The sequence below is a fragment of the Lathyrus oleraceus genome, chromosome 6 (assembly GCF_024323335.1).
Source record: "Lathyrus oleraceus cultivar Zhongwan6 chromosome 6, CAAS_Psat_ZW6_1.0, whole genome shotgun sequence".
Lineage (NCBI taxonomy): Eukaryota > Viridiplantae > Streptophyta > Magnoliopsida > Fabales > Fabaceae > Lathyrus > Lathyrus oleraceus.
This window is the reverse complement of record NC_066584.1, coordinates 50,241,936-50,256,351: the sequence shown is the minus strand read 5'-3', so window position 1 is coordinate 50,256,351 and position 14,416 is coordinate 50,241,936. Positions and strand designations below refer to the sequence as shown.

The 14,416-nt window shown below is 32.6% G+C and overlaps 1 protein-coding gene across 1 annotated transcript; it reads right to left on the bottom strand.

The window, feature by feature from the left end:
* Positions 1-3,010: 3,010 nt before the first annotated feature.
* On the bottom strand, positions 3,011-4,313 carry LOC127091330 (nudix hydrolase 17, mitochondrial). Its single transcript, XM_051029941.1, has 5 exons — positions 4,057-4,313; positions 3,857-3,962; positions 3,680-3,763; positions 3,450-3,578; positions 3,011-3,315 (listed from the first exon to the last, which is right to left on the bottom strand). Exons 1-5 carry the CDS (start codon positions 4,143-4,145, stop codon positions 3,217-3,219), a joined length of 507 nt encoding a protein of 168 aa, XP_050885898.1. The 5' UTR covers positions 4,146-4,313; the 3' UTR covers positions 3,011-3,216.
* Positions 4,314-14,416: the final 10,103 nt, after the last annotated feature.

Below are 14,416 nucleotides of genomic sequence, written 5' to 3'. Positions count from 1 at the left end.
TAAATTAATATATATATATATATATATATATATATTATATATATTAATTATATATATATATATATATATATATATATTTATTTATATATATATTGATTTAATTTATAAGTAATTAATATTATTTTCCTAGATCTTTTTAGGGTTAAGTACATTGGTGTACAACCTAGATCTAATTAGGGTTAAGTACATTGGTGTACAACCTAGATCTTTTCCTATAAATAAAGTGTTATTTCCTTGCATTTTCTTCACCACTATTTCCTATCACTTTCTCTATCAAGTTGAGTTCATGGCATCCCCCAGACCGTCGTCATGGCAGCGAACATCATCAAGGCGCCCGGATCCTGAACCAGTAATCTTAAAAAAGGATGGGCATGTTATTTTCTCGCCTGTGAAACCCCCAATGGAGATGAAATTTTGGAACATCCGTTCGTTGGACCAACTAAAAAGGTCCTTGATGTCTTGGTTAGAGGGAGATTACGAACCTGGTGAAGTTATCAGAAGGATTCAGAGGCTTAGAAGAAGTATCTCATTTGAAACTGGAGAAACGGTATGTTCGTGGGTTGAAGTTGAAAGCGACATTGATTGCATCCAAATGATGCATGGATCAGACGACATAGTGTTGACTGTTGTAATTTCCTAGATATTAATGGTTGTTTGTGTTGTTGTTGTTGTATTTGTTATTGTTCTAGTACTTGTTCTTGTTTTAGTACCTGTTTTAGTAATTGGTGTTGTAATGTTAGATGTTTGTGTTTGTTGTTCCAGTGTCATCTTCTATTTGGAATGAAAAGTAAACTTTATTGATAAATAGCATTGGTACACATAATTATGAGTATGAAAACTATGTTGTGGAACTAGATCCACGATATGGACATTTGTTCTTATTATGCCCTAGTTGTCTACATATGCTACACTTCCTCTGCATTTTCTCTGCGACGTCCATTTCAGTTCTAATGCGCCTGCTATTTGGGCGACCACTTTTATTCCGCCGCATCGATTCGTTGTGCCAAACAATTTCCCCGTCATACTCTGGCCAATATGCCTCCAATGCTACCACCGGAAAGGGATTGTCGTATACATTTAGCAATGTTGCAACTTTGTAGATGGGAGACACTGACGATAATGCATCGAAGTGGCTGTGTGAACACGCTGCAATGACATGGGAACAAGGCATACGGTAGGCCTGAAATTGACCACAGTCGCACCAACAGTCTGATATTAGGACCCTATACTCTTGTCTGGGAAGCCCCTGGTTGTGGTCAATTGTTTCCTTGACACTAAAAGTGTGGCCATGGCGGTCGAATTCCGTAACCCGATGGCTGCTGGCTTTGGCAGATTCCTGCCTCATAAACTTCATGCAGGCATCACTATATACTTGACTCGTCTGTAACACTTCATGCCAGCGCTTGCCTCTTGTTACGAACAACGTAGCCATCCGAAAATAGGTCGCACTCACCAAAGCGGTTATCGGGAGGTTACGTATGCCCTTAAAGACGCCGTTCATTGATTCCACAAGATTTGTTGTCATGTGGCCCCACCTCACCCCATCGTCGTATGACCTAGTCCACTTTGCTCTGTCGATATTATCGGTCCACCTCCCTGCATCAGAATTTGCCAACACTATTTCCCGGCGGTAGTATTGGAATCCAGGTTGGTTTAATGCATAACCCGCGTTTATCAAATTTTGCTTCAAGAAATTATCTTTGAACTCCCGCATAAAATTTTGAGCAATATGCATGATGCAGTAGACATGCGTAGACGGGGGGTCATGCCAACCATTTGCTGGATTATTGTATGCACCGTCGATAGAAGCGTGCCTGTCAGAAATTACACAGATGCCAGCTTGTGGAGTCACGTGCGTTCGGAGATTCTTAAGGAAGAAACTCCAAGCAGCAGCCGTTTCTCCTTCAACCAATGCAAAGGCTATTGGGAAAATATTAGAATTTCCATCTTGTGCGACCGCCATCAGTAACGATCCTTTGTATTTCCCATACAGCCAAGTTCCATCGACTTGAATAAGTGGCTTGCAGAATGTGAAACCGATGATGCAGGGACGGAATGCCCAGAAAAGTCTATGGAATATTCCATTACCTTCTAGACGAGTTCCGTCAGGGGATTGTGCCGGCAAGGTCTCCATTATAGAAACCGTCCCAGGTGAATACAAATGTAGTGCAGCCAGGTAGCGCGGAAGTTGTTTGTATGATTCCTCCCAATTACCGTATACCAGTTCAATTGCCTTGGTTTTCGCTAACCAAGCCTTTCTGTACGAAGGTGTATATTTGAAAACAGCCACACAATGGGAGATAATAGTTTTGACCTTGAGTGACGGGTCAACCTCAACAAGAGGTATTATGGAATGGCAGATCATATCATGGCTAAGTTTGCGATGATCCTGTGCCATGTGTGTGTTGACGCAAGTGTGAGCTTGAGAAATGGACCCTATCACCCAAGCATTATGTTTCTTCTTGTACGATGCCATCAACTTATACCCACACTCCGGATTTTTGCATAAAATAACGTATCTTTCCGGATTTGATTTGTTAACATCGTAGTTAACACAGTTTTTCAAGTGCCAGTTTTTTATTGCTAACGTATCTTTTTTAAGTTAATAAATTTAAAATAACTTAAAAAAGATTTAAAAAAAAAAATTAAAAACAAGGTAGGCGCCACTCCTAGTGGTGACTTGCCCTACCCTTAAGGGTAGGCGCCAACTAGGGTGGCGCCTAAGGCCAATTTAGGGCAAAAATTGACCATTTTTGTAATTTTTTTTTGAAATATAGGGTATTTTTGGATTTTTTTTTTAAAAATTGGATATTTAAAAAAAAACTTCGGTTATTGTTCCTATTAATCGGTTACAACACTTGAATTATTAAAAATACTTTTAACCCATCATATAACAATTCAATAACACTTTATTCATTTTTAGTAAATATTTTATAGCTTATTTATTTTAGAAAAGAAAACAACATATATTTTCTCTTTCAAAATCCTCCTCTCAAACAAACACTTTAAAAATAAAATCAGTGATAACAACTTTAACTTATGGGAAATAATATATAACTTGTTTATGAACATGATAAATACATAACTTGGACAACTCTTAGTTTTAACTTATCGGAAATAATGAAATGACCCTCTCATGTAACATGATAAATATCCCCCAACTTTCTATTTTTCAATACTTAAGCAATGCAAAACATTTTCAATAATTACTTCTAGCTACTTATTTTGCTGTAGATTTAGCCTATGAACAAGCATATCTAATGCTTCCTTCATCCACCAATGTTGACAAACATCTCTTGCTTCAACAACATTCATCTGCACAAAGTGATCAAAAACATAACAATTAGTATTTGCAAATGCAGCTTAAGTTTCTAAGCAAAACATGTTAACTTTAAATGGGTTTATTAGTTTAAACATATCACAGTTTTCACAAGAGCTCTCAAACTTACCCATATTCTTGTCCGTATATTTTTCTCTGGCCAAAACTCAAGTTGTTCTTTGACAAGTAAAGGAAACATGTGACCTTCATAGTATATACCATATCTTTTGCTAATGAAACTCCATTCACCTAACTCATGCTGCAATTACAAAAACAAAGACAAAAACAAACTATTCTCAGTCTTGTTTTAAATTGTTACATGTGCTTAAAACTTCAAAACTGATATATCCAATTATTTACTTCAACAATTCCTACAACTCCTGCTTCTTCAAGAGATTCTCTGCATGCTGCTTCTTCTAAAGATTCATCAACTTCCCATCCACCCTAAAACAAAAAAATAAAAGGATATATATTAATGTTAGTATACATACATATATATATATTATGTTGTATATGCTTCAAGGGATCAGGTACTACCTTTGGAAACATGAATGCATGACCCTTTTGTGAGCTAACAAGAAGAACTTCCAATTCATTGCTTATATTTCCATCAATGTCTTGTTTATATCTGTAGGGGATGCACCTACACAATTGAACATATAAGTAAATGTTAGACAAAGAAATTAAGATGAAAACTTCATAGAATTGAAGAGATCTGCAGTAATGAAGTGACTGACCCTACAACTTTGCGACCACCAGTTTCATTGTATCTTTGCATCGCCCTTCCAGAACGAGATTCCATGCAAACCATCTTTTCACTACTCATGAAAACTTCAAAGGATCTTTGATCTATATATAAGAATAATGAGAAGCAAAAGAACAAATTGTAGATTGATAAAGTGTGGACAAAGGAAGCTATATATGTAAATATATAGGAGAGATAGATCGAGAAAAAGTTGAAAGCGTAGTAAAAGGGGCGTGTGTTTTATTGTATGAGTCTACTTCTTATGGCTTCTGCTATTTAAGATTGTTTGCTTAGTCAATTAGGTGACAAATATTGAATTTTGTTTTTGGATAATACTCGTTCAATATTATATTAGTTCATCATTGAGTTTTGATTAATTAATCAATTGACTTGTATAAGAAATGAAGTTTCCGTACATGACGTTGTGTGCACGTATAGTTAATAAATTTAGTTACTGTTTTTGACATGGGATTTTCTATTTTAATTATTTAGAGAATGTTACATTCTTCTTTTTTCGTGGAAGGTCGAGTATTAAAATATTCAATTATGATTTCATACATTATAACGTATTAGGTTAAAGATAAAACGAAAGTTGATGTCAAATATTGGATGTTAAACACCTTTTCTTTGATGTCTTGAGTATTTAACTTGTCACTTCTTTTTTCTATTGGATTATTGAAAATTTCGAAAAAATATTGGAAACTTTTAAAAAAATATCGAATATTTTTGAAATTTTTGATAAAAAATATCGGATTTTTTTTTAAAATCTGAAAATTTCAAAAATGTTTTTTTTTATATTATCGGAAAATTTCAATAAACTACATGACTTTTTGAAATTTCTAGTAAAATATATAAAAATTTCGTATTGAAAATTTTAAAATGAACTATCGAGAATTTGGTCTGTTATCGGAAATTTTGAATGAACTACCGAAAATTTTATTCGCACTTTTGAGTCAAATTTTTTCATGGACAATTTGAGAATTATGAAAAAATGTGGAGGGGTTAGGTAGTGGCAGGTTAATTCCTCGAAATACCTCCATATGTTTTTTTTTGGCTTATAGATATTCCCCACATTTAATAAGAGGGGGAGACGCCCTTTCGAGTCACTTACATAACTAAAGCTATCATCCCTGTTAAAATAATGGAATTGAACGGAAAAACAACGACTCCTCTGCCAAAAGGAGACAACTCACGAGCTGTTAGAGAGGATGTATACCTTTTGGAAGAAATAAGAGCAACCACGTCATAAAGCAAGCAACTGAGATCAAGTACAATAATAGAGTTCGACCTCGGGAGTTCCAATTGGAGGACCTTGTGCTAAGGCAAGCTGACATTGGAGGGAAGGATGCCAAAAATGGAAAACTTGCATCCAATTGAAAAGGGTCGTACATGATCAAGGTTAACACAAGAAACATTTTGGAGACTATGCCCGGAGATCAAATCCCAAGGACATGGAACGCTTCCAAGCTCAAGCGATAATTTTAGTGAAATTTTCTTCAAGTTGTTTGAAATGACTAACTAATGTAATAATTTTGATATAAATAAATGAAACTTTTTTGTTGAAATTGCATGATTGTATCTCTTGAGAAAAGAGTAGGATAAAAGACAAATAAAGTGCACAAATTCTCATCTAGCACACCCCCTCTTGGTAGCTAACCACTATAGAACGCATGCGGTGGAACCATGGATACATCAGTGTCAAACCAGGTTTTCACCTATGGATAGGGAAGAGAAACATACCATTGACCAGTCATGGTCTCTAGAGACGTCAAAGCACACCCGACCTATAGCCTGAGCATCATCATGATGAAATAAAATCATGAAATATTATATGATGAAACAAAATCATGACAAATTATATGATGAAAAGAAATATAGAAAACCACACGATGGAATAAAATCATGGAAGACTATGTAACAAATAAAGTCTTGCAGAATTAAATAATGAACAAGCTAGTCAAACCAAGTAACGAAGAAATAAATTCATTAAAGGAAAATTCATGATGTGTTTAAAAAAATATTATTACAATAGCCAAAGTCGGCTATAAATTACAAGTATTGATAAACAAAGCCACAAGACTCACTCATAACCATTGATCAGCTCCTTGTGTCAGCTTCTTGTAACGTTAAAGTGAAGCTAATATTTGGGTGTAGACATTAAAAAGTTAATATATTTTATGTTAGAGTCGGTTTTCGTGCAACACTGGATTGTTCCACGTGTTTATGTAGCGTCGGTCTTTGGGGACGCTAGCATGTTAAATGTAATTATTCAGCATCGGTCATTCGCGACAATAGTGATATGGATATTTAGCTTGCATTGGTTTTATGCGACGCTAAACTTTTTTTTAATAATTCTCTTTTTGGACGTACATGAACCTGTTCAGAAAAATACTTTTAAATAAATGTCCAACTTTACACATTAAAATCTGTAATTAATTTGTGATGTTATAAGACCAACTTTTAAGAAGTGAGCCATTTACACATTGATATCATATTGGATGAAATTAAAAGTGAGCCATAGATAACCTACAATGGCTATTTAACAATGGGTCCCATTATTAGCTCAAGTTCAAACTAAGATGGAAATAAAACCAGGATGTCTTCATTTTTGTCCATGCATTTGCAACACATTAATTTCTCAGTTACAAGTCTCAAATAACATACTGATATTTTTGGACACATTCAGATCATATTATCCTCCCTTTTATAATTTTTTTTATAATTCTAACTTGTGTTAAAAATTAAAAGATTAAATTTCTAACATAGACTGATTCTATGTCTTTCTATTGAAATATGATATACACTTCTTCTTTTTCAATAAATTAATAATAATCAAATTCGTCTCCGAGCAAAAGATATTCTAAAAAAAACATTCTAATTAACCAATTTCAAATAGTTTACATAGAAAACATCATAAGAACCTTCAATCACATCCAATAAAAAAGTAACACAAGCAGCACACATTAAAAGAAAATCAAAAGAAACTCAAAAATGAAGAAATTGACCTAACTAAATGCAAGCAATGATGGGAGATACAGAGATACTACTGTAAATTTAGACGGAACTACATAACCTCAGACCTATGGAGCTTTAATGACAATTTGAGTTTTTTCATAAGAAAAACACTTATTTGCACCGAAATCATATGTTTCTTTGCAACTGATCTCTTTACCTACAATTAAAATTGAAGAAAAATAAAAATTATTAAAATCATCATAATGTAAGAATCGAGAGGGAGGAGATTGAAACAATTGTACATCGTATTAGAGAGGGTATGATTTAAAAATGATTTAGATTGGATCAGAAGTCGAACCATGCGGAATTTTGGGTTTTTTTTTCAATTGGTTCACCAAAGTCAAACATGATAAACACATATTAAATAAAATAAAAATTCATATGCATAGGAAGAATAGTGCAGACAGAAGGATTATTTGGTTTATTTATCCAAAGTTGCTTTAACTTAACAATATTTGATTTAGCATAACCAATAGCATCATTGAATTATCAATCAATAAAAACATAAACAATCACTTGATTAACCACTCAATTTAGCTTTTATATTAATACCAAAATAAAAATACATGAACAATAAGAAAATCTATTGCTTTACAAAAGTAACCACAAATAACAATGATAATGAATCAATAATATACTTCAACCAAAAAAATTAATGAAGGGGAAAGAAACAAACTCAAATCTATTATCAGTTCATTACTTGAATTTACAAATTTCATATAAACACTATTCAACTAACTTTATTTCTCTATGTTCAATGATCAGTGAAAAAAAAAAATATAGAATCAATTAATTTATTCAATGAAACACTTATTTCAAAAACACCATTCAAAGTTAACTACTCAAAGTTTACTACTTAAAATTGCCAATAAAATTTAGCTTTCCAAATATCATTTGGATTAATTAAGTTGGTTCCTCAAAGTTTACTTTATTCCAAACTAGTTTTTTATTCAATAATTTATCTTTACTAAAAAAAACTACTAACATCCACATTTAAGTTTTTATAAAGAAAAATATTGACAAATCGTTTAATGATAAAAATTAATAAACCAAATTAAAAAATGTTAACTCAAATCTTGTATTTTTAATGTCTTAAAAATTTAACATTAATAACATATTGGATTAAAACAAAAGTGAACATTGATAAATTATAATGACTATTTAATAATGTAAAATAGATAAATAAATAAATAGAAAATTAGGTTAGAGGCGACACTAACCTGTTTAGGAAAAAAAAAGAGAGATACACTATTTAAAAAAAAGGGAAATGAAATACTTTTAAGTTTAATTTAATAGTGTAATAAACAACTTTGCGTCAGTTTAACATGACGCTAAACCTTATAAAAAATAAATCAAAATAACTATATTATGTGGTTGTAAAGTTAAAGACATGTAAAAATAAAAAACATAAAAATACCTATTAGAGTTTGCTATTTTTAACGTAAAATCGACACCAATATCGTCAGAGTCAGGGTTGATGTTAAAGTATTGCGGTTAGATTGTCAATTTTTTAAGTATAATTTCTATAAAATATGTTATTATATCTATGTATAAATCTATTCACCGTTAAATTATTAACTATTATTTTAAATGATTTTGTGTGTATATGTGAAATATAAAAATTATTACTTGTGTGTGTTTATAATGATTATGTATAATCACATTTCATTTAATTTATTATTATTTTAGTATAATTATTTATTTTTATTTGTAGGATAATAGTATTCATATATTATTAATACTAGGATGAAATATCTTATGTGTAATGGTGTGAGTATTTATAGATGTTTACCATAATTTGGTGGTTAACTAAAATGTTGATTTTTTTTATTATTTTAATTATTTCTATAAAATAATAATATTTTAGTATGAGAATTTTGAAGAATAATATTTTAGATATAGAAATAAAATAAAATAAATAGATGTATGTATTAGTGCTTTGATTAAAAGTTAGAAAAAAATTAAATAGAGGTGTTTATTTGGAGTTGACCAAAGTTAAGCAAACAAAAGTAAGAAAGTATAAAAGAAACACATTATAATAAGACAAAAAAAAGTGAACATGGTATAGCTATAGTAGTACGAGACAGAAGTAGGAGAAGAGATGGAAAATCAATTCCAATGTCAAACATTTTGAGAATAATAGGTGTGAGTAGTGTGGGGAAGTTTCACATTGATTAGAAATGTGGAGACTTGAGTATTTATAAGTGGGAGAACATACACACCTATCACCTTAAGATTTTGTATGAATCTGTGGTGTGTCTCTCACAAAGATTTCTTAAAGAAAATCCCCAAAGTAAAAATGTTCCCTCGTTGACCCCCTGAATTGACTCCAATAGTAGTATCATGAACCTTTGGTTCGAGTGAAGGGATCGACTCACTTATATCGAAAGTATTCCCACATGGTCGTCGATAGAGTGTCCCATTAAAGAGTGCAAACGACGGTACAAATATTTGTAATGAAAAAAATAGAGCTTCCGCTTGAGGGGAAGCATTATGGATGGACTCACGCTTGAGGGAGAGGGAAGGTCTTGAGAATAACAAGTGTGAGTAGTATGGGAAAGTCCCACATTGGTTAAAAATATGTAGAGTTGAGCATTTATAAGTGAGAGAATCCACACACCTATCATTTTAAGATTTTGAGTGAGTATATGGTTGTCTCTCACAAATGTGTGTTGCTCTTAAAGAAAATCCTCAAAGTAAAAATGCTCCCTCATGTTATCCCCTCAGATTGACCCCAACAAAATAGTAGTGCAAAACACGTTCTCTGATTCACCTCAAATTTCATTTTCATCTGTTCTTCTTCACCGTAACTCCTATTTGAATGAAATCAACACCAAAACAATCGTAAAAATATTACCAATATTATCCATCAATGTAATCTCTAATTTGGAAAGATAATGAGTCAAACAAATGGATGATCCTTGCTGGTGGATATGGATTCACGTGAGAAAGCATCAAAATAGGGTACAAGGTGATAGTGCGCTTGAATCATGAGTGTAAATTAAGTGAGATGAATGTGAGAGACGTATTTCCCGAAATTCATCTGGGGCTCGCTGTGATAATTGTAGTCTTTTGAGTGATAATTAAATATGATAGTTGATGTTATTGTAAAAGATTGTGTTTTATTTTGATTATGTGCAAAGTGTTATAGTTATTTAATTATCATAATGATTTGATAATCAATAAAATTGTGAGTAGAGTATATGTGTGAATGGATTGATGTGATATTTTTATTTTTAATAATATATTAGTGAAGATATTGGGGTTGCAATTGATGTTGTTTGAATACGTGTGTTAGATAAATAATTGATATACTTATGTGTGTATACATATGCTAAGTGATATGTGATGGTATAAGTTACATAAGGATTATGAAAATTGATGAATTTGATGTGATGAAATCGAGATGCTATTACTATTTGATTTGAAGAATTATTATTGGTAAATATAGTTATTTGTGAAAATGTTATGATTGTAATTTATATGTGATAATAATAATCATTTCTCTCTCGTTAAAATAAAAAGAGTTGATATACTTAATTGTGATGTATCGATAATAAATGATGTTTGAATATATTAAATATATTTTGATGATGTATAAATAATGAATATGATGTTGTGAAATTGAAATGAAAAAGTATTTGATGTTTTTTCATAGATGATGAAATAACAATTTTTCTAACGCGTGCTAAAGAAGGTACTGATCCGCTGTCGCGTGCGGGTCAAAACGAGTGTTTTTCAAAAACGTAGTACGACGACAATTTTAACTCGGATATCGTTCTCACAAGGATTCTTGATTATTATTATCCAAAGGTAAATCGAATTAGGGGGGTTGTTTGGTTTGGTGTTCGATTAAGAAAAAGTGATTATTAAAAGCAATTCTTGAAATAAGTGATTATGAAATAAGTGATTATGAAATAATTCAATCTACCGATTCAGTTCCTACTATCATCGATTAATATAATTTTAATACCCTAAGCGGATTATCTATTCCTATTTGGATACAAACTCAATGACAAGCGCGGTGAAGTTTGTGAGATGTATGATCCTATTGTCCGAATTAAGCAAACAAGATAAGTTTTCATGGATTAAGCAAACATGATTGATCAGACACAAAAACGAATTAAGCAAACGTGACGTGCCTATGTTAGGATCATACAATCAACCAAATTGAATCAATATATTTCATGCAATCGAATTAAGCATACAAGAACACAAAATATCATTGAAAGGAATTAAACTAAAATTAACATTATAATAATCTCAAGTTTTGGAACCTAAATTACGGCAGATCGAATCAGAGGGATTAGTTCTCCATGGAATTCGTACAAGCTTTCAAATTTTCGTGAATAGTGATACCGTGTACTGTTTTCGGCTGCTTAGGTTATAAGAAAAGTAGAATAAACCTAATTTGGTCAAAACATAACCAGATCCAAACTAAATAACCCAACACAAAATATAAATCTAGTGCTGAAGGCTTCAACGAATTTTTCAATCATGCTACAGTCCGTATTAGCTTCTGACTTCTTCATAAAAGTCGTATCTCTTTCTCTTAGCTTTCCAACGACTGGTAGCATGCCTCGATCTGACACTCCTAGCTCTAGTTATGAATTTATTCGTGCAGACTGCTAATGCTGAAAATAAACTGCGAAAAACAAATAAGTGTAAAAATAAGATAAATTATAAAAACACATTAAAAGGGAAGAATAACCAAACTAAAACATGGAAATTCATAAGTATAAATATAGAAGAATGTGTATCAAAATGCACTGATCAAATTCCCCCACACTTGAACTTTTGCACTCCGAGCAAAATTTAAAATAAAACAAAGAAAACACAAACACATGATTAGTTACTCATCCTAGACTACAAGTCTTTTTCGGTTAAGTTTGCATCGATAGGTTCTAATCTTGTACACTAAGGATATTATAGGAACACTAATCCACAATTGTGCAGTCATAAATCTCCTGAATACACAAATAAACTCGAATCATGTTATTATGTTAAAGCCTAACTTACTCATCCTTCTTTTTGCTCTTTTTCATTCAGGCGCAATCACATTAAACCTGTTATCTCCACACATTCATAGCAAGGCGACCGGTTAGTGACTCTGATCCTTTTTGTACGGGATTCTAGTACTTACGTGGCATAACCCTTTGCTTACTCAGTTGTAGTTGCGGGGGATCGAACCGTAATCCGCTCTACCAAGTTCAGCACCAGAAACCGCTGAACCAACTGACAACGAGTCTTATTTTCAATTTTTTTGAAGGTTCTACATCCGTTGGGTTAAGTGACCGGGTGAGGTCACCAAACTTAGAAGGTGCATTCCTTTTTCTTTCTCTTTTTTTTCTTTCTTTTTCAGAACACTCACTTATATTCATCGACTTCCCTGCGTAGAGTGTGTGTGAGATGGTGCTGACTGCTGAAATAAACTACTCAAGGGTTGTCAGAGAATGAGAATTTAAGGCTAAAACATAATAAGAATTTGAATCAATTTCCATATGCAGGAGACTTACGGTGTTAAGACGATACCGATCTTGTGAATTTTTCCCAAGTCTCCACAAACTAATCTCAAATTAGTCAGTCTATAGCCTAAAACTTTCAAGAAGATGCATTTTTATAATTTTTTTTATGACTGAAAACAAACAAAACACTAACAAAAACAAGGAAAACAAACGAAACAAATGATTTCCCTCCCCCACACTTAAAATAAGCAATGAAAAGACATTAATAATAAAATGGAGAGAAGGAAAGAAATACTAGTGTTTTGTTTGTTTTCAGTCATAAAAAAAATGCATCTTCTTGAAAGTTTTAGGCTATAGACTGACTAATTTGAGATTAGTTTGCGGAGACTTGGGAAAAATTCACAAGATCGGTATCGTCTTAACACCGTAAGTCTCCTGCATATGGAAATTGGTTCGAATTCTTATTATGTTTTAGCCTTAAATTCTCATTCTCTAACAGCTCTTGAGTAGTTTATTTCAGCAGTCAGCACCATCTCACACACACTCTATGCAGGGAAGCCGATGAATATAAGTGAGTGTTCCGAAAAAGAAAAAAAAGAGAAAGAAAAGGGAATGCACCTTCTAAGTTTGGTGACCCTCACCCGGTCACTTAACCCAACGGATGTAGAACCTTCACAAAAAAATTGAAAATAAGACTCGTTGTCAGTTGGTTCAGCGGTTTCTGGTGCTGAACTTGGTAGGGCGGATTACGGTCTGATCCCCCGCAACTACAGCTGAGTAAGCAAAGGGTTATGTCACGTAAGTACTAGAATCCCATGCAAAAAGGATCAGAGTCACTAACCGGTCGCCTTGCTATGGGTGTGTGGAGAAAACAAGCTTAATGTAATTGCGCCTAAATGAAAAAGAGTAAAAAGAAGGATGAGTAAGTTAGACTTTAACATAATAACATGATTCGAGTTGATTTGTGTATTCAGGAGGTTTATGACTGCATAATTGTGGATTAGTGTTCCTACGATATCCTTAGTGTGCAAGATTAGTACCTATCGATGCAAACTTAACCGAAGAAGACTTGTAGCCTATGATGAGTAACTAATAATGTGTTTTCTTTGTTTTATTTTAAATTTTGCTCGGAGTGCAAAAGTTCAAGTGTAACGGAATTTGATAAGTGCATTTTGATGCACATTCTTCTATATTTATACTTATGAATTTCCATGTTTTAGTTTGGTTATTTTTCCCTTTTAATGTGTTTTTATAATTTATCTTATTTTTACACTTATTTGTTTTTCGCAGTTTATTTTCAGCATTAGTAGTTTGCACGAATAAATTCATAACTTGAGCTAGGAGTATCGGATTGAGGCATGCAACCATTCATTAGAAAGATAAGAGAAAGAGCCACGACTTTCATGAAGAAGTCAGAAGCTAATTCGGAATGTAGCATGATTGAAAAATCCGTTGAAGCCTTCAGCACTAGATTTATATTTTGTGTTGGGTTATTTAGTTTGGGTCAGGGTTATGTTTTGACCAAATTAGGTTTATTCTATTTTTCCTATAACCTAAGCAGCCGAAAACAGTACACGGTATCACTATTCACGAAAATTTGAAAGCTTATACGAATTCAATGGAAAACTAATCCCTCTGATTCAATCTGCTGTAATTCAGGTTCCAAAACTTGAGATTATTATAATGTTAATTTTAGTTTAATTCCTTTCAATGATATTTTATGTTCTTGTATGCTTAATTTGATTGCATGAAATATATTGATTCAATTTGGTTGATTGTATAATGATCCGCTGTCGCACGCGGGTCAAAACGAGTGTTTCTCAAAAACGTAGTACGGTGACAATTTTAACTCGGATATCGTTCTTTCAAGGA

What these genes read in the sequence shown, in the direction of transcription:
- LOC127091330 (XM_051029941.1), bottom strand. Translation starts at nt 4,145, where the DNA reads ATGAGTAGTGAAAAGATGGTTTGCATGGAATCTCGTTCTGGAAGGGCG. An exon ending in GAGTTGTAGGAATTGTTGAA is followed by an intron (nt 3,579 to 3,679) that starts GTAAATAATTGG and finishes TTGTAATTGCAG; the next exon opens with CATGAGTTAGGTGAATGGAG. An exon ending in ATATACGGACAAGAATATGG is followed by an intron (nt 3,316 to 3,449) that starts GTAAGTTTGAGA and finishes CACTTTGTGCAG; the next exon opens with ATGAATGTTGTTGAAGCAAG.